Source organism: Budorcas taxicolor, chromosome 18 (genome assembly GCF_023091745.1).
Source record: "Budorcas taxicolor isolate Tak-1 chromosome 18, Takin1.1, whole genome shotgun sequence".
NCBI lineage: Eukaryota > Metazoa > Chordata > Mammalia > Artiodactyla > Bovidae > Budorcas > Budorcas taxicolor.
The window spans coordinates 14123651-14143749 of NC_068927.1; the positions used below are offsets into that span (position 1 = coordinate 14123651).

At 52.7% G+C, this 20099-nt stretch overlaps 1 protein-coding gene across 4 annotated transcripts; it reads right to left on the reverse strand.

Moving 5' to 3' along the window:
* Positions 1-1644: 1644 nt before the first annotated feature.
* On the reverse strand, positions 1645-19766 carry MTHFSD (methenyltetrahydrofolate synthetase domain containing). Of its 4 annotated transcripts, none has more exons than XM_052655801.1 (9): positions 19715-19766; positions 16184-16287; positions 15350-15463; positions 13271-13384; positions 10488-10578; positions 9696-9767; positions 8043-8155; positions 7656-7781; positions 1645-2780 (listed from the first exon to the last, which is right to left on the reverse strand). In XM_052655801.1, exons 1-9 carry the CDS (start codon positions 19728-19730, stop codon positions 2316-2318), a joined length of 1215 nt encoding a protein of 404 aa, XP_052511761.1. In that variant the 5' UTR covers positions 19731-19766; the 3' UTR covers positions 1645-2315. The 4 variants fall into 4 exon arrangements, with proteins under 4 accessions (XP_052511761.1, XP_052511762.1, XP_052511763.1 ...); XM_052655802.1 differs by lacking the exon at positions 15350-15463 and adding an exon at positions 15496-15609; XM_052655803.1 differs by lacking the exon at positions 9696-9767.
* Between the last annotated feature and the right edge of the window lie 333 nt (positions 19767-20099).

A 20099-nucleotide genomic window follows, 5' to 3' on the forward strand; every position in this document is an offset into this window, starting at 1 on the left:
CAACACGCTTGACCCTCTCACTATACAGCCGAGGACACAAATGCCCAGAGAGGCTCCACGATATCACAGGGACTGACAGCAGAGATGGCACAGCCCCAGGACCTGGCCCCCGTGCAGAGCGGAGGCTGGGTTTCTGGAGAGGGTGCTGCTCCAGCGTGGTCGAGTCTCCTCACATCGCAGGCAGAGCTGCACCACCACTCAGCAAACAGGATGGGACCCAGGAGTCACGGCAGAGCCACTTAAAAAGGTTCATGCAGTCTCGGCAACTTGCCAAGTGCTCATTTTCCATTATTCCCTTGCTTTGTGAATTACCCGATTATGACACTGACAAATACTCAAGAACCCTGGGAACAAAAACCTGGGTCCCTGATGCCCCTTCTGGCAGACCTGAGAACTCTGGCTCCAGGGCGGCCCGAGGCGGGCAGAGGGGAGGCACGCACATGATACATCGGGGGGCTATTTCAGGCCCTTGGTCCTGTCTCCTGCCTACCAACCTACTGTCCCAATATGAAGACAATGAATGCGCTCAGATTATGTGTGTATCAACACACCTGGGTTCTTCTGGCTAAAAGTGACAGGGAGCCCAGCAACCTGGCCCAGCCCACAGGGGTCATCCCTAACATGCAAAGCCCAGCAGTGTGAGGAGCTGGCTCCAGGCTCACCGGACACCCGGCCCCAGGAGCGAGGCACGGACACAGCCTGCCCCTCGGCTCTGACTGATGGGTCCCTTCATTTCTGCGCACGCATCAGCAGGCAGTTCTCGAGGCTAGGGGACAGATGGCGGAGAGCACAGGCAGGGGCAGGCTCACTTCCTAACCTCCCAGGGCGCTGCTCCAATGGTGGCAAACCAACAATAAAGATATCAACAAAAACTCAGCATGTCAAACGCAAGAGGTGTTCTGGGAAAAGGGGGAAACCCAAGGGGAGTGAGGAGTTCAGATATCAGGCCACTACTCTGGACTGGGCGGTCAGCTGGTCTGGAATGGCCAAGATGAACACAAGTGACCAAATGACACCAGCTGAAGGACAGGGGCGTATGGTTCGGGCAGAGAAAGGTGAGCCCAGAGGCCTGACAGTCTGGCCTCCATTAAGATATTCTACTCCCTGATTTTGTTCACAAAAATGTGGAAAGAGGCGGCATTTAACGAGGAAATCTAAGGGTCGAGTCTCTTCCCAAACTCTCCATCAAAGAGAAAATGCGTTTTTAAACAGAGACTGAGTGCCTTGAGAACATTTTCTTCAAAGTGCTGGCAAGGCCTGCCCCCTTGAGGCGTAATGATGGGCTCAAACCATGCTCAGTAAGACCTTCTGTTGAAAAAATAAACACTTCCAATGAATATACATTTGCAAAAAATAAAATAAAATCTCCACTTAAATACTTATCTTGACTTTTCACCCAGGATCAACTGCAAAAGCGCTTCTGTTTAGAAAGCACAGTTCAGCCAAAGTCCAGCTTGATTTTAGGAGAGAAATGGAGGGAAAGATGCAGAGAACACACAGCAGTGGGCAAATGAGTGTGAAAGCATCTGTTTGGCCTCGTCTGTGACACAGGCTGGGACCACTCACTTTTCAAAGCCAGGATCTCCTAGAGGCAGAGCTTCCTGCTGTGTTGGGGCAGCTGGCCAACAGTGGGGATGGGGCGGGGGTGGGGGTGGGGTCACCCAGAGGGAGGAGCCCGGCTGCAACAGTGAGGAGGGGACAGAGGTGAGACGACACGGCCAGGGGGTCCCATTGGACTGGCCGCCATCTCCAGCATCAGGGCTGAGATGAGATGAGCAGACTGTGCCCTGGGGATTGGACTGAACCCCCTGGCTTCTGCAGGTTGACTGCACCTTTTTCCCTCTAGCAGTGCGAGGCCAAAAAGCTAGGAACAAAAGGGTCACTTCTGGCTCCACCCTGCTGTGCCTCTGCAGCTGGTGCCTGCCAAGGCCCCTCCTGGCAGACTCGTCTGTCCACCTCCTCTTAATCCCCCATGCCTCTCAAGTTCAGAACGCAGACCCCCTAGACTGCTGTAAGAATTTACTTCTGTTCGTTTATTGCCCACTCAGTCCCCTCAACCAAGAGACCAGCAGGGCTGTGACATTCCGCAGGCTGAAGGACCAGGATGCGCCAAAGCCTGAATATGAACTTCCTGCCTCCAAGAGACTCCAAGCGCCTCACGGGCTGACTTCCTGCCCCCAGGAGACACTGTGCAGCAATTGAAGCTCTGACTTCCCAGAAAGGACCGAATTCAACAGCAGCTCAGGCAGCAACGGCTCCACCACAGCTCGCTATGCTGGGCTCAGAAGTTCGCTGGGGACCGGAGCGGCATGTCGTCATGGGCCAGCAATGGCCGGTCGATGGTTAGGGAGTGGCTCTGTGGTGTGGCCACCCACCAGATCACTGGCTCTCTGCTGCCTGGCCAGCACCACCCTCACTGTGTTGGCACCCAGGCGGAAGCCCTGCAGGCAGGCGATGGCCTGCTGGGCCTCGGCCGGGTCCCGGTAGTGAAGGAAGGCCCTGTGCTGCGGCCCCTGCCAGGTGAGCCGCGAGGGCGCCACGCCCAGTGCGCTGAGGGCCCGCTTCAGCTCGCTCACCCTGGCATCCCGGGGGAGGTTCCCAATCTGAACAGAGCTGGGAGGCACAGAGCCCAGTTCTGGTGGGGCCAGGTCCTGAGGGCTTCTGGTGGCGCCCGGAGGGCTCCGGGGCCCATCCTGGAGGGTGACGTCCTTCCCAGCCTGCTCTTCTCGGTGGCGCAGGCTTCTGAGGATGGGCATCTTCCCCAGCATCTCACAGCTGATCTGAAAAAGCAAAGCAGCTCCAGCTATTCTCGGGGCGTCCAGGAGGGACCACGGCTCAGCCCCAGGGAAGAAGCATCAGTCATGCAGGAGCCTCTGCCACACGCGCTCCGGAAGACTCGGCACCCTCAGGCCGGCTGTCTCCCTCTGCCGCTCTGCGTCCGCCCTACAGGACAGAGCACCTGCCAGGAGCTGGACAGCTTTCTCCATTTTCCTGGGGGCCCAGAAGGCAGACAACGAGGCGTCCTATGCAAACGTGGAGCTAAGACCACTGGTGTGAGGGTTACAGGGTTGTAAACGGCAACTGCCATGGAGACCTCCCAGGATAACAGGGCACTTTCTACCTCCATATCTGTCCCCTCCCCTGACCTATACCGTGGGTGGGGTCAGGTCTTTAATGGGGCCATGGGGATCTCCTACCCCTCCTCCCAAGGGCCAAACCCATCTAGGCGTCACCGAAAAAGCACAATTAAGGCAAATGTGGAACAGAACGCTATACTGACAACACTTTCTAGCAATGGGTCATCAGGCTACAAAACAACGGATTCTATACACAATGTTGTATCTCAGCCAGTAGGACATTCATACAAAGGACCCTTTTGGCTTTTTGGCGAAGTTGATCAAAGAGCACTTGTAACAACGGAGGCGACAGAAGAGGCCCAATACTCGAGGCGGAGGCCGTGTGCTGGGCACCGGGGGCCCTGGGGACTGAGCAGCGGCAGAACTGGTCTCATGAGTCTTAAGGAACCACACGGCAGAGAAGAACTCTCTCCACCAGAAGCCCTCACCAGCACTGCAGGAAGACAAGCTCAGGTCTTTTTGACAAATCATTCTTTAGAGGGGCATTGTGGCTTCTGTTTGGGGCATAAAGCACATAAACAATCAGTCACCAAGGGAACTCCCTGGTGGTTCTGTGGTTAGGACTCCTTGCTTTCATTGCTGAGGGTGCAGGGTCAATTCCTGGTCAGGGAACTAAGATCCCGCAATTAAAAAAAAAAAAAATTCAGTCACCAAGAGGCAAACAATGGTCCAAAGGCAGGCTTCCAACACACGAGTACCTCAACACAGATCAGCACACAAGATGAACAGGTCTAATTTGTCTACAAAAATAAATAGCTCAAATAGTACCAGAGTCCTCAATATATTCAGAATCACATGTGACTTAGGGCAATGGTTCTTATCCTTGGCAGGGTGTCAGAGACCCTGGAGAGAAGCTGAGGTTCCCTCCCACAAAGGAATCCCCTACAACTGTGTACAATATCCCAACCCCTGTGCATGGACCTCCAAACTGCAAGAGACACACAGGTCCCAGGTTGAGAATCAATGGATCAGAATAAGACTGAGAAGAAACAAGAACGCCCAAGCATGTCAAATGCCCTCTCAGAGACCTAGAGGCTTCCAGCCCCCACTGGCTCCCACTCCCAGCGCGAGGCAGGTAGGCGACTGCGCCGCAGCGGAGCCTCGCCGGCCAGACGCTGTTCTTGTCACGGCACAGCTGAGTCAGGAGCCGCGCGAGTCCTCAGAACAGAGCACACTGCCGCACAGAGAAGAGCGTCCTCCCCTCACATTCCCCACTGAAGCGAAGCGAAGCGAAGGCGCTCAGTCGTGCCCGACTCTGCGATTCCACGGGCTCATTCTCCAGGCCAGAACACTGGAGTGGGTAGCCTTTCCCTTCTCCAGCAGATCTTCCCAACCCAGGGATCGAACCCAGGTCTCCCACAAAACAGGCGGATTCTTTACCAGCTGAGCTTAAGGGAAGCCCAAGAATACTGGAGTGGGTAGATTATCCATTCTCCAGCACATCTTCCTGACCCAGGAATCTAACTGGGGTCTCCTGCACTGCAGGTGAATTCTTTACCAACTGAGCCATGAGGGAAGCCCCACTGCTGAGATGCAAAAAGAAAACAAAAACCATGTCTTTGCCATGAAGACACCCACAAGATGGGGCCAAGCTTCCTGATCTAAGGGCATTTTCCTCCACCAGAGGCTCTGTGTCCCAAAGAATCCCAAAGACGTCCCGAGTCCAGCCAACCTGACTCCCTCCCACATCCCTGGTCTGCCTTCTTAAGGGGTTCAAATTCTTGCATTCTTTTGAAGTGTTTAGCAGCAAATTTAAACTGGTCACATTTAGAGTCGTAAGGATTTCTTAAGTTACTGGATCATTTAGAAAGGATGATCAAATTTAAAACAGTAATCACAGTCAGATGGAAATCATGTCTGTGTCCTTGAGTGGAAGAACGAAGCGTTGCCCCAGTCCCCGTACCAGCAGTGGGGGCCACCAAGGCCACGCCTCCTGGTAAACACGGTGCGCCCACTGGGCCCGCTGCGAGGCTGCCTCGGCCAGACGGCTGCCCCTGAAGTCCTGAAGCTCCCGTGATTTTTGCCCAGTGGATCCACAGGTAGCTGTGCACGTTCTCAAGGAGCCTGGCCCCATGGGGCAAGGCTCCATGCTCACGCAGCAGATATCCATCCTAGAACGTGTGTGAGGCACACATGCATCCTGTGCGCGTCCCCGTAACTCGCTGACCCGAGCCGGCACCCGGACAGACTGCAGTCAGCGGCAGGACGAGGAATGCCCTCCAGCACACCACAAACCTACGGAGTCCACAGCATCGCCACGCCGACACACACTAAGGGGTCTTGGGAAGGGAAGTGCAGAAATGCAAGCCTTTTATGTAAAACTGCTCATTTTGAGAGCACTGTGTTCTTTAGGACGGCAAAGCTCAGCATTAGTGCCCTCTCTGCAGACCCGCGGGCCCATGCCCCATGAGTTCTAAAGGAAAAGCCTCTCTGATGAGGGGGCCTCTGCTGCTTCACTTCCCCAGCCCCCTGGCCCCCGTTGTGCTCCTTGTGGAATGGCACATGTGGGCTGATGGAGGCCCAGAGGTGACAGCCTCTGAGAGCCCAGAAGATAGGCTGGATTCCCACATGGGGACCCGTAGGGGTGCTATTTTTCCTGGCTGGCAATTAGGAACATTTGTTAGGTTTTTTGTCAATTTGCCATGTGAAATAAAAGATATTGCTTGTTAATCAAACAGGAAAAAAAAATTATGCCTTCTGTAACTAATCATTCCATTTAAAAAGCTGGTATAAAGCAAAATTGGCTTTTTTCTATGCCCCAATCACTTCTTGCTGAAGCACGCAGATGGCAGTCATTTATGAATACATGTTCCCTTTAGAGATTAAGTTTAAAACCTGTCCCCTACAAATGCACACTAAGCCCAACACAATCAGAAATCTGACTCTCGAGGCATCTGCCGCCAACCCAAGATGACACTGGCTCTAACCTCACCCCCGAGCCACACTGGGGTCACGTGAGTCTATGTGGGGAGCGTCACAGAAGGCTCAGGACCTACCCGTCTGTGCCCAGGAGCCAGCCTGAAACAGCACTACCAGCAGCACTGAGCCGCCCCCGCCACCTCCCCATCCCCGAGGTGCTCTGGCTGCACACACTGCAAGGCCAGGCAAGAGTCTGGGGGCCAGAGGACCCCGCCTTCACAGGGCCCACACAGGGGGACGACCAGCTGGTGGCAGAGCTGAGAGCTCAGGACCCACAGTGAGGGATTCTCGGCTCGGCCTCACCGACAGTTAGCATCCCCCAGGAAGACGGTGAGTAAACCGAGGTCCCGGCAAGCAGGCATCGGTGTGGCTGAGGGGTCTCAGGAAGCTGTGGCTGGACTGTTTCTCTTTCATCTAAGAGGGATTATATTCATCTAACACAACTGATAACCTAACTTGTTCCTGTTTTCATCTTTTTCTTACTAAATTACGGGTATTCTCTGAGGCAACCATCTCCTCTCCCTGGCGAGGCCCCCAGAACCCTCCCTCCCTGCACTGCAGCTGGCCCTCAGCTATGAAGAGCGGCCCCTCTGGCACATCCTCCCAGACCACATGCTCAGCCCTGAGCACAGCCCCTTCACTCCCACGGCCGGTGTCTTGGCCACCACTCCATCTAAACGGAGACTGTGGGCCCGGATTCCAAGGAACCTGAGGTTCTAACTGCCCTGAGGGATGTTTCAACAGTCATGAAGGATGCTGCACCTTCTTCCTGCTCTCACCAGGGGTGATTCCAGCAGGAGCACAGGTGTTCTGCAGGGAGACCCTCAGGGTGGGATGAGAGCAGAGGATGTCCCCTCTGGGCCATCCTTGGCGGTGGACACTGCTGATTCCCACGCCCAGAGGAAAGCAGCCTTCCAGCCCTGGATGACTCAAGTGTAAGGAATGTAAAATATGGACAAACATGCTAATTTGACCGAGAGTTTCAATCCGATCGGAGCACAACTTCTCCAGCTTTCTCAGTAGCTCTGGCTATTTTCCAGCAGACAGCATCATAACCTGGAGGCTGGCCTCCGGGGTCAAACTTCTCTCGCAGACCAGTCCATGACGCACACTTATGCCTACTCTGGAGAGAAAGTCCCCACGGCGTCAGCTTATGAGGCTGCGGGCGCTGCCTCCCCAGTTCCACTCTGCATGGAGGCGCAGATGGCACTGAGAAAGCCGGCTTACAAAAGGAAAGCCTGATGACTAGGGCCCTGTGCAGCTGGGGTGGCAGAAGACAGCTCCTAGAGAAGAACCCAGCTGGCAAGTAGATTCGAGGGGCTGGCTCTCCTAGTGGAGCTGGCCACCTCCCACCGCTATCGCTGGTGCCATGTGCAGACCTTGGATCCTGCCTGCTTGGAGGATCTCGCAGGCTTCTTAAGCATGTTCTCCAGCCCACGCCTGGAGCCTGATTCAGAAACTGTTGTTCAAAAGCTCACGGGCGGCTCTAACACACAGCCACGCAGGCCTGGGACAGCAGTCTGACAGAGAACGCAGGGAGAGGGGGTGTCTGTGAGCCACGGGCTGGCACTGGCCTCGCTCCACCTCGCGGTGACCCACCTTGGACCATGCGATTCCCGCTGGCTTGGGGCGCTCACACCCTGTGGTGATGACTCGAGTTGGAGTGAGGATATAGTCCACAGTGAGGTCGTGGTCCTCGAGGAGTGCTTCAGGTATGTCAACGACCTGGTCGAACAGAAGTGGGTGAGGGAGCTGCTTGGGGTGCGGCCCCGGCCGCGTTCGCCGCGCCTGTCGATGGAAGGATGATGTCCCCCAAACCCGTCCTGCTCCAGGCCGAGCTGCCACGCCACCAAGCACATCTGGCCCGGCGAGCCACACCCCACACCTGACACAATGCAGAGAGAAGGCAGAGGCCCAGCTGCCCCGCCCTGGCCCTCACGCTCCATGCCCAGTGGCAGCTCTGCTTGGCCTGCTCCCAGGAAGCACCTGGCAATCATGGACGATGGTGACCACTGGCGTCCCCTGGCTGACCGCTCCCATCGACACCATCATGGCGTATTCAAGGTCGGCATAGCCTTCTCCCTTCCCAATTCTCCAGCCTAAGAGGCAAGGCAGAGAAGCAGCATGTGTGGGTTCTGGGGAATCAGGCAGGAGTGCACTTCTCATCGTGGACTTGGGAGAGTTCAAGGGGAAGTGCCACGTGGGACGGTGCCTCGGATAACACACAGTCAAGGAACTTGGCAGCCTGTGCACCTTTACGAAGGAAGTAGAGCTTGTACTTACAGGAGCTTTATGTTAACAGATCCACATTTAAAAGGGAGGGAAGAGCAGTTTCTAAGGCACTAAAAACAAGTTCCTACTAAAGGCAAATCGTTTTCATTGTGCAGGGACAGTGGGAAGTCTGCATCAGGGGCCGGAAGTGAACTGGCTCAGCCCTGCCTGAGGTGCTAAGCAGGGGCCTCGCGGGGGGCCCGGTGCTTAGCACTCTGCCACTGCTGGTGCCAGGGGCACCAGCTCAGGCCCTAGTCAGGGAACTAAGAGCACAGCCCGCAACTTGGAAGGAGGCAGTTTAAGCAGGGCTATGTCGCAAATTCACAAATTCGGCACAAGAAAAGGATTTGTTATCTGAAGCTCAAGGACAAGCTAAGCAGGGGGAAAGGACACAAGACAGTGGACGTGAGCATGCTGCGAGCTCCCAGCCAAGTCCAGTTACTCCTCTCAGTAGGATGCCCAGGCCAGCCAGGAGTTCTGACTTCTATGTGACATCAGCACCATCTCCGAGCACAGAAGCCCCATCACTCAGGCATCCTTCTAAGAGTCAGACCTGACTGTGCTACTTTAACAATGAGAAGTCTTCAACCATGCATGCAAAGAGAAAGACAATTCAATAGCAGGGCAGCAAAGGGTACAAACGGACCAGAGAGACAGGCAACAGTGTTCACAGGAGAAACATTCAAGCTCACCCAAATCGGATGTAAATCAAGAGGCAACTCAAACACCATTGCTTACTATCAGACACAAAAAGTGAGGTGTGATAATCCTAGTTATTAACAGGGGAAGAGAGAGAGAGGCAAGGCAGATGGTGTGCGAGGATGAGAGGTGGGCACCCCTGCTGCAGTATAACTTGGCGACATCAGGATTTAAGAACCCACTGGTCCAGTAATTCCTCATCCCGGAGTAGGAAATGGCAGCCCACTCCAGTGTTCTTGCCTGGAGAATCCCAGGGACGGGAGAGCCTGGTGGGCTGCCGTCTATGGGGTCACACAGAGTCGGGCACGACTGAAGCGACTTGGCAGCAGCAGGAGTCGTCCCACAGGCAGTCCTCCAAGGCCCCCTTAGGCCACAGGACATGACTACACAACACCCTCCGCGTGTCTGCACACAGAGCGCACCCTGAGGACACAGGTAAAGTGTCTCTAACGGGAACATGCGGAAAACAAGGAACCCAGAATTGCAGCATTCTGCTCCTAAGCATCTCACACAGTAGCTCAGAGCAGGAGCAGGGAAAGAGCAACTTTAGGGCGATAATGTCAAAGGCTGACACTGGGAAACACAGTGCTCAGGGCTGGGAATGAGAGGCTTAGAGCACTTCTCAGCAACAACCTGCTGGGAGTCGCCAGCAAGTTGCTGGGGACCTACTGAAGGAAGGACGTGGCTTTGGCTGATGCACTTCCAAAGAGAGATCTGGGGATGAGCATCTTCGGACAATCTCTTGGCGGGAAAAGAAGAAAGAGAGCGCTTTCCTAGTGACAGGGGCCCCAGCCACACACACAGGTTCAAGTCTGCAGTGCGCTGACCCCGCTCCAGAGCAGCAGCTTGTTCCCGACAGCACCAGACAGCACCACGCCGAGCCTGGAGCGGGGCAGGGCAGACGGGAAGAGGCCCCAGGGAACGAGTCCCAGGGCGGGTCAGCCCAGCTCACAGGCTGGCGGGGTGACCCACGCTGTCCCGGCTCACAGGCTTGCGGGGAGAAGCCTCAGGCCCCACAGGCAGGCTCAGGACACCCCGCACTGACCAGGAGGCTACTGCTGCACAAGAAAAAAGAGGTTCAGAACCCAGCGTTTCTCCATTTACTGGAGGCTCTCCAAAACCAACTATTTACTGACACACTGCAAATAAATCCATCTCTAGTTCCAGTTAACTTAAGAACAGAGAGGAAATCTTTCACCACCTGAAAAGAGATGACCTCATGTCATTTCTCCTGTTAAGAAAAAGTGGAAATGCTGTCAAGGTGTTGAGTGGGGATAAGAGTGGGAGGGACTGAGTTAATTCTTCAACATGAGTGATAGATGCAGTGGTTTCGAGGCCAGGCATGCATCCAGAAAGCTGAAATTACTCACTGTCATCATCTGTAAGGCGACCGGAGGGCTGGGGGAACAGCAGGCTGCAGAGTCAGTGGTCACATCTCAGAGTTTCTGTTCTTAATCTTACCTTTTTCAGAAACAGCCACGGACCCCACCACAACCAAGTCCACAAGGACCTTGGAGTCCAAGCCCACGGGAGTGCTGTAGTTCCTCACGCCCTGTGAACAGACACGCGACCTGAGAGCTCCCCGTGCAGCGAGACTGCCGGCCTCATAACCCAAGGGCAGGCGCGCTCAGGCTCTGAACTTCCCGCGGGAAGCAGGTGAGCCGCCCCCCCAACAGCAAACGACGCCGCATCGAGGAAGCTGTAGCTCAGGAAGCCATGCATCAGAACCATTTTAAGGCAGTTTCCACAATTCTTCACCAGGGGGAACTGGCAGCAAAAGGAACAGGACTTTCATTTCATAATATTCAGGAAATCCTTTCCTCCCAGGAGGCAGGAGAGCACAGTGATTACAGCCCAGGGTCGGGAGTCACAGGAACCGGGTCCAGACCCCTCCTCTGTGGCCTCAGCAGAAGGAAGCTCTCTGAGCATCAGTCTCCTCCTCTGTGACACAGGGACAACAGCCCCGCCTCGTCCCGCACATTGGAATGAGGTGACAGAGTGCAGGCAAAGCATCCAGCATGTAAGACACGGCCATTAAGCATGTGGGACATGTCAGTTCACCATGAACACTGGAGGCCTCTCTGCATGAACAGCCAGTTATTCAACCAAAGAGCACCCAAAGGACACCCACTTATCCCAACTAACACGGCCTGAGTGGAGGCACAGGGAGGCTACTGCGGCCACGACTCTGATGACAGGCCCTGGGGAAATCTAGGCAACTAGAGTCGGACACTGCGAGGCCCAGTACCCGGCAGGAGTGGCCACCGGACAAGTGACAAGCACATGACAAGTGACTGGTCCAAGGAGCAGTACTATGATTACCTTGGAGCCTCCCAGCAGTCAAACCACAGTCATTGGCCCCAGGTGCCCCCACTGTGGGAAGGCCTCTTTCCTTAAGCTCACCACACCCATGCAGCAAGGTGTTTCTTGCCCATGGCTGGCATCTTCAAGCCTGTTTCAGGGGGCTCAGCGCCTGGCAGCCTTGGGGAGCAGACACTGGCATCAGGTCTTCTGTGCTGTAACCCGTCTGTCAGGCCCCCCTTCTCTCAGGGGTCAGCCTCACCTGCTCAGCTTGACCAGACAGAGCATGAGCAACCAGGAGTCTCCCTGACACTCCAAAGTCCTATTCTATTTAACCAAGAGTCACCGGAGGGGCAGAGGGACTTAGGCAGTGAGCAGACCCCTCTGTCTTCCCCCTGGCATGGTTCCCAGAACACTCCTGAGGCCAAGAGTAAATGCGGAGACAATGGTGGCAGACACAGGCGGCTGGGGCATGACAGTGGCAGGAGGCTGAGGTGCAAACTCAGCAACGTGCCTGCCGTGAAGTGAGGCGACATCACAGTCTCCTGAAGTGGCATACACGGTGGCAGCATTTCACCACCAAGCTTCGGCCACCTACATAACAATCGTACTAAGTCTGCGTCTGCGTTAGACATGTCTTTATGACTCTCTATTTGCCATTTTCCTCCACCACAGAGAAAACAACACTCTGGGGTTCATGACCCTGGATCTCTGATTTCTAGCCAGTATCTCATGATATAAAAGAGCCCAAACACTGTTCAATTTGCACTCAAGCTCAGTCGTGAGAGCCGGCCTGGCTTTACTCTGGCCCGGCCACACTTTCAGGAGTGCCCACGAGAGACTGGCCAGTGCCGGTGCATCACAGAGCCTCCTGGGAACAAGCTGAGTGTTGGTCGCTTTTCAAAGGGGAGGGGATGCTGTGAAGGGGGACACAGACCATTGCACCGGCACCACAGCCACAGCTGACCTGGACTTCAGTACGAGGAAAAGGGCTGCTTTACTGTCCAGAACCCAGGATTATAACTGACCAGATTCCCTGCCAGCCCTCGGGAGTGTGGGCCCGGGTCTGTGGCCACGTCCACCATCTGCAGGGCAGCATGTGGTGGGCACTTTGAACAGTGACCAGAACCAGGGTCATCTCTTATATTCTCACATTTGTTTTTCCTTTAATTTTTTTTCCACACGTTTTGTTATCTTACTTTATTCTGTGTATTTTTGTATGTCATGCCAAATTCTGTTTTTGCAATAAGACAGATTATCAATAAATGACAATAAAGCATTCACTTGTTATACACTAAACTTAGGTGGAAAATTCCTTTCAGAAAGGTATTTCTTGATGCTCCATTCTCCTTTTCACCAGACTAGGAATCAGATGATCCGAGGTGAACTCTAGAACTCTGAAAAAAGTCACCAAATTCTATTTCTTTGTCTATAAAATACTAGACAAATTTCATTATAAGGCACTCTAATGTAATGTTTACAGTATACTGGTTTCATGGCATTATGAGGCAGTAAAAGAAAATATTGTTAAATTACTAAAGCCTTTATTACTTCAGCACTTGGTGAGACAATTTCCAGTTGAACATATTTTGGAAATTCTACCCTGTTTCTGGCGGTATCTGAGAAAATGCTCTAGGACACTGAACAGCATCAAAAGTTAACTCTAGAGGGCGCCAGAGTACCAGAAAATTGGCTTTTCCTTTTCTCTTTCTTACCAGGAAGTTTACTATTTGTCACCCTGGTGCAAAAGAAAAATCAAGTGCCTGGCAGCTTTTCTTCTGGGCTCCTGTAACGACAAGATTGCTGAACACCTCACACCACGCTTCATTCGGTTTTGCTAAACACAGACTTCAACCCAGTGGTGGAGTCACACTGTTCTAACTCACCGGAGGGCACAGCTGAGAGTGGTTCTTCCCTGCGGCTGGCGCTGCTTCCAAACTCACCTGAGAGGTGGCACATTTTCTCAAGATGTCTTTAGTTGCTCCAGGGGGTGGAGTAATCTTATTAAACAACCCCGTTCTCAGTCGTGGTGTTGGAACCAACAATGTTTTTTTGCTCTTTTAAAAGAAAAGACAGTAAATAAATTACAAAATTTAACATGGGAACTTTCTTATGTATTGTTTTAACATTTCAGGAACAGAAGCAAGCTACTATTACCTGTATTTTGGGGTATGTGTCAAGAAGATGAGCTGGTTTGCAAACTCAACTAAATAATACTTGGGCACGATTTTACTTAAGAACAGTTTACACTGCCCTGACTCAGAATAAAGGGGCGAGGGTTTGTAAAACTTGCTGATTCTATTCTACTTGCCATTCAAAATTGTTCCCAGTGAAAATGATGATGCAAATCCAAAAGAAGTCTGTCCTGAAGAAAACTCCAACCATAATCTTGCTGTGCCTTATGCTACTCGAATTACGCACTATCCAGGTACAATGATGTTTTATTTTGAAGCCACATTAAGACATTACCCCATCAAGCACTTATATCTAATTTGCTGCTCAGTAAATCAGTCTAAGAGATCAGTACCCATTATAATCAATATTTTACACTGACTTGTGTCAATAGCCGTTTTCTTCTATTTAATTCTCAAATGTTTATTGCAAGACCAAGAACAGAGGTTTTCAGAGTGAGGGCCCCTGGGCACCATTTGACATGATCAGAAGCTCTGGGGTGGGGCCCAGCAGCCTGGTTTAATAAGCCTACCCAGGACTCCTGATGCACAGGGCAAGTTTGAGAACCACACCCAAGGACACTGCTGCAGATTATACAAGGGTGGGCCATGAGGCAGTTATAAAATTTTAAGCTCTTTTATGTAAAAAATAGCATATCTTATTTTTTCAGCAGGAGATGACAGCCTAAGACCAATAAATGTCCTATAAAATTACAGTTTGGCTTTCTTAAATAAAGGTTTTCAATCCCAAGAAGCGTATTTCAACAGAAGTAACAACAGAGGTGGGTGACTTTGTCTGCAGTCTCCAGACTCTGGTGTACTGCCCAATACTCTGCTAACCCACTGGTTGCAAACTAGAGGTCCCTGGGGAGCTCTGAGGCTCACCAAAGTCGAGGTCCACTCAAGCCTGACTCAGAACTGGACATCAGCAACAGTCTTTCAAAGCTCCCCGGCAGGTGCTAACTTACAGACAGGATGCTCAGACTGGCGGTCTCACAGCTTCACCAGTGTGTTTACCATGACCAAGTTCTCGTAATAGCACCAGATGAGGGTCTGGGGCCGAGCCTGGGAAGCTGTACCCCCAGGCATCACCCCCAGGTGATATGGCCGTGCATATCACCATCCTAGCCTGATCAAGTATGCACCCCCCCACCCAGGATGGAAGGTGCCTGCAGAGCAAGGCTTCTCAGGAGGTGTAGGGAAACTGAGTCGCCACCTGAGGCCCAGCAGCACACGGCAGGATCCCACAGACCCCACACTGCCCCAACATCAGCCATTAAATGAAATGAAGGCTGTCACCTGAACGGTACTGCTTTTATAGTTTTGTTTATATTTAATTTACATGTGTATTTTGATTTTACAATCACACTGGAGCTATGAAATTAAAATTTATGCCAAGTTTTATACTTATGCCTATTAAACGAAATTATAAATTAAGGCAACCCTGGGGGGAATTTTTCTTCTTGAAAAGGGACCTATTATATATAAGAAACAGTGTTCTAATTCATGTGTTTGGGGAACTCATTTATCAGATTTCTTACTCATAAGTCATCAAATTTCAAAGAATTATAGTATCACAAATGTAGTAGAAGAAATACACATATTGTAATTGTTCTCTTCTGGAGAGGTACGTCAACACCTTTCCTCTCTGAATTCAGACACGTTCAGGACTTCTGACTGACAAACAATGAAAGAGTTCTGAATGTCCCAGGAAAAACAACTCCACGGACACATTCTGCATGGAGGGAGTCAGAACCCTCCTTCCAAATGCAGGATGGTGCCCACTCACCAGCCACCTGTGGTGGGCAGGCTGGCTAGCAGCCAGGGCTCTGGCTCAGGGAATGGGATTACCTGCAGCGCCAGCAACCGGACACCTTCCAGTGGTTTATCAGGGTCCACTTTAAGTTCCTGCGTTCTGGCAAAAACCTCGAGGTCTCTGATGTTTTGGCAAGCCAGGTAAGAGCCCTGGTTAGGTAGAGAGACAGAGGTGCACTTACTTCAAGGACGAAGAAACGGGCGTTTTTCTGGGGAGCGTCAGGGTTGACTTTAATGGTTCTGGCCATTTTGAACGCCTGCAAACGTGGGAAATGCTCGGCGGCCCGAGAAGCACCCTGTTTTTAAATGCAAGTGCACGTTACCAAGAGGCCACTGCCCTGAGCCACCTGCAGCCTGACGCTCCAACACCTCTCCCACACAGGCGTGGGGGCCAGTGCTGAGACCAGGTCTGGGGTCACCAGAGAAATGTCTAAAGGGGCAGCCAGGGTGCAAAGGGCTTAGAAGCCAGCCCCACTGGCTGGGGCTCCCTCTCAGAGTACATCGGCCCTTAGGAGCCAGCTGTATGAAAAGGCACCACAAGGATCGAAGGCTTCCAGCCAGGAGAAATATTCCACTCTGTACCAAATGGGAAGCAGTAGCCTCAGTACCACCTCAGGGCAAGATGCAACTCAACCACCAATCCCGCACAGAAAGGCAAGAGGTGCTTGAGAGTGAGTGTTAAGTATTAATAACATGATGAAGGACATCTCTAAGCATAGAGACATCCTGGCCAGCTGGTTCAGATTTCACACCACTCACTGTTCAGCGAGTTCAAATTCCCCGTGAAGCGGGGTGGTAACAGTCTTACTACTGTTACTCATTCAGGAATATCCCAATTTCCTTGTGAATGTTCCAGGAATGGTTCAGTACCTTGAAGTTGGGAATCCTGTGATGAACAGGCCGGGGAAAATCAGCTAAATTTTGTGATTCCATGTAGTCCCAAATCCGCTCACGAATGTCCTGTTTGGAAACACCTACAGCAATAAAGGGTGTGACTGATAAGCACACGGACAGGACCCCCACAGCACAGCAGTCCCAGGGCCCAGGGCCTGTCTGCTCCCACTGCATCCTCAGCTCTGCCACGCCAGACAGAACCTAGGGCTTCTGACCCCTACGTCGAAAAACCAAGGCTGGTGACACTTGACACCTCAACAAATTGTTATAGTCCAAACACAGTGTACATTTAACATAACTCAAGTGCTTAATGAAGCCTATTCTATGAACCTGTAGCAGCAGGACAAACGCCACTCAAGCCATGGACCCAAGCACTCCTAAGTCCTTTCTTGGAGACACGAGTCCTGCTCAGTCAAGGCTCTGTGATCTCACTCTGTCTGTCAGGCTTGAGACAGCTATGATTACTTCCCTCCTTCTGCAAGGCCTGTTCGCTTGCCTGAGTGATGTGTAAGCCAGCTGCTACTTTGGATTACCTACTGCAATTCACTTTATTGCGAGAATCTTTATTCTAGATCTCACTTTGGAAACGAATTTTCAGGCAATAAATATTCCTTAATTATTTGATTAGGGAAAGCCCTTAGAAATCTTGCATTACCTACATGCTCCTCTTGAAATGGAGAACTACAAAAAGCAGTTTCCAGTTGAGTGGGAAAAAAAATAAAAGTGGCACATTAATATAAACGCATTTATATGGAGTTTTGTTTCTCTCGGTCCAAAGGGCTATCCTTGCACCTGTGCAGAAGTTTGCGCCAAATCACTCTGCTGTGACATGGCACCTCTCAACACCTGGGCGGCAGCTTCACCCTCTCAGGTCCTCAGTCTCCCCTGAGTAAAAGCTGCTCAGAAGTGACACAAGGCAGCAGCCCCACAGCAGACCTGGAGCCACCAACCTGGGCGGTAGGATGTGACTGGCGGCTGGCTTCTCACCATAAACATTTATGAATTATGTGACTTTGAATCTTGTGAATAAATTATATTTTAAATAACTTCTTTGTAAATGGAGTTTTAAAACACACAAAGGCATCTATATAATGAAGAGCCTCTCTCACTGTCTCCTGAGTACCAGGTCCCTTCCCCTGAGATAGTTGCATCCGCTTGTCCTGATGAATTTTTCCCCAGGCATCTCAGGCTGCTGACAGGAGACACTCCACTCCTGTCCCCCATTCTCTTTCCCTCAGAGGGCGCCCGAGACAAGCAGCTACATATACTACACTGAGTTCTGTTGCTGTTTACTTATTACCCTGCAGGTTGGCCTGTATGGTATATAAAAAGCACCCTCACACTTTTCTGCAATTGCATACCCCAAGATGCGGGTAGGTCAAATTTTATTCAAGTAGTCCTTGAATGATGGGCAGGGGGCTTTCCAACCTTCTACTGACACATGCCTTTACAGACCTCGCCAATTTATAATGATTTATTAAACGTTTACATGTAGTTTTATCATGTTCAGGGCCAGAGCCAAAGGTTTCCAGTACTTATGCCCTCAGGCTAGACACAGATCCCCTGGAACACCACCCATACCAGGCCCTTCACAGGTAGACCCCAGAGCATTCTGGAACCCACTGCAAACACTCTGGTGCCTCTTGACCCTTCTGAACCACGGCAGAAATCAAGACTGCAGATTCACGTGTATTTAGGGAACAAGCATCTCCAAGGATGCAGGACTACAGTGCTGTCGGCCTGGTTAAGGCCATGTAGGCAGCTTCCAGGACTTGGCTTGTTCTCCCAGCTCCTGCTGGGAGCTCTGCATTTTCTGGTCTCTGCCGGAAGTCTGTTCTACTCCCTGTCAGTCAAACCCTCACTCTTCAAGGCCTAGCTTTAGCACCACCTCCAGGAAGTCTCCCCTCCATGCTGCTCCAGTGCTCTGAGGATCCCTGACACCGAGTGTGGAATGAGCTGCAAAGCCCTGTCGTCCGCTTCAGCCTCATCTCCTGCCACCCCCCACCATGAATTTAAAAAGGGGCCCAATGTTGGTCCCTGGCCTCACACATCTGTACCCCTGTCTTTTTCAGGTCTTTGTACTTCCTCTCCTGTCAGGGCTAGCTGAGACAGACATTCCTCCTTTGGGACCTCTGATTCTTGAGGAACCCAAAACACCCTCACTATTTTTTTTTTTTTTTCAAAACAGAAACCATTAAAACAAATTCCCTGGTGGTGCACTGGTAAAGAATCTGCCTGCCAATGCAGGAGACACGGGTTCGATTCCTGGTCCAGGAAGATCCCACATGCCGAGAGACAACTAAGCCCAGGAGCCATAACTATTGAGTCTGTGCTCTAGAGCCGGGGAGCCCCAGCTGAAGCCTGAACCCTCTACAGCCTGCGCCACAAGGAAAGCAGCCTCAATAAGAAGCCTGTGTCCTGCATGTAGAGAGCAGCCCCTACCTGTCACAACCAGAGGAAAGCCCCTGCAAATAACGAAGACCCGGGACAGCCAAATAAATAAACAATTTTTTAAAAAAGCTACAACATTACTTTCACTAACAACTCAGAGGTCCAACAATATCCCCAGCACTGTGCAGGTCGCTGTGTGGGACCCAGGAATTGTAGGAATTGCGGCCCTTGCTCCAGAGTCAATTAATCATCACATCTGAGTGACTCCCATTTAGAAAGCAGTGGGCTAATTGCAAGGGGAGGGAGAGAATAAAAGGGCAGCGCCCTGCCCTTGGAAAGTTACCAAAACATGGGAAATAATTAGGATAATAAAAGGCGACACATATTAATGTGAGAAATGCATGAACCCTGTTCTGTAACTGCCCGTCAGGTCAGCCTGGGTCTCCCTCCTCCTTCTACCTCTAGCCCCGAGCGCAGTCCTGGCACTTGGCAGGCATCTCCAAAGGTCTTTGTTACCATTCCACCGAGCTACCAGCGCCTGTTTCCTGTGCTGTTCCATGCTGCCCGGCCAGTAACGGAGGAGGGGATTTATTCACATTTCTCCAACTCGGCTTTAATAGACCGTGGGGGCAGCGAGAGCCTCAGTACCATCTTTGCCAGGCAATCCTGCAATCAATCACCGAAGCTCAGGGGCTCTGGGGCGAGCCTCCTCAGGGCCTGGGGCAGACGACACAGGAGGCAGAGCTCATCTGGGGGGAGGCGGGTGCGGAAATGGACACCACCACCTACCCAGGAGGCAGCCCCGCTTGTTCTACCTACTCCACCGACAGCGTCCCGACCCCGCTCAGAACCCTCGGAGACCCCGCCCGTCCATGTCCCCTTCTGTCTCTGGCGGTTTCTCCGCCCAATCCCCGGGGACTCCTCCACGACCCCTTGCCCGTCCCTCACGTGGCCCCTCCGCGACCCCCGGTCCGTCTCTCAGGCGGCCCCTCCGCGTCCCCCGCCCGACACTCAGGTGGCCCCTCAGCCAGCCCTCAGCGTCCCCTGCCCGACTCTCATGTGGCCCCTCCGCATCCCCCGCGCGTTTCTCAGGTGGTGCCCGTGGCCGCCCCTCACCCGCCCTCGGCTCCATGGCGACGCTGTCAGTGCGCGACACCTCCCTCGGCGGAGTCCCGCGCGAAGTGACGTCACCGGTGCGCGCACTCCCCGCGCCTGCGCACTAGTCTGGACCGGGGGTGGGGGCACGGTGGCCTCGCCGCAGAGGCCTGGTGGGAACGCTCTGCAGCACGCATGCGCGTGCGATTCCGCGCGCCGGGAGGAGGGTAGTGCGTGTGGGCCCTGAAGGTTTATTCTCAATCAGGCGAGCACTGAGCGCTAGGTCTGACTGGCATTTGCCAGGAGCTGGGTGGGCAGAAGAGGGGGCTACCGAGTGAACACCCGTAGCCTGTCCGAGCCCACTGCCAGTTCAAACACACCCACCTCCACTTCTAGTCCCCAGAGG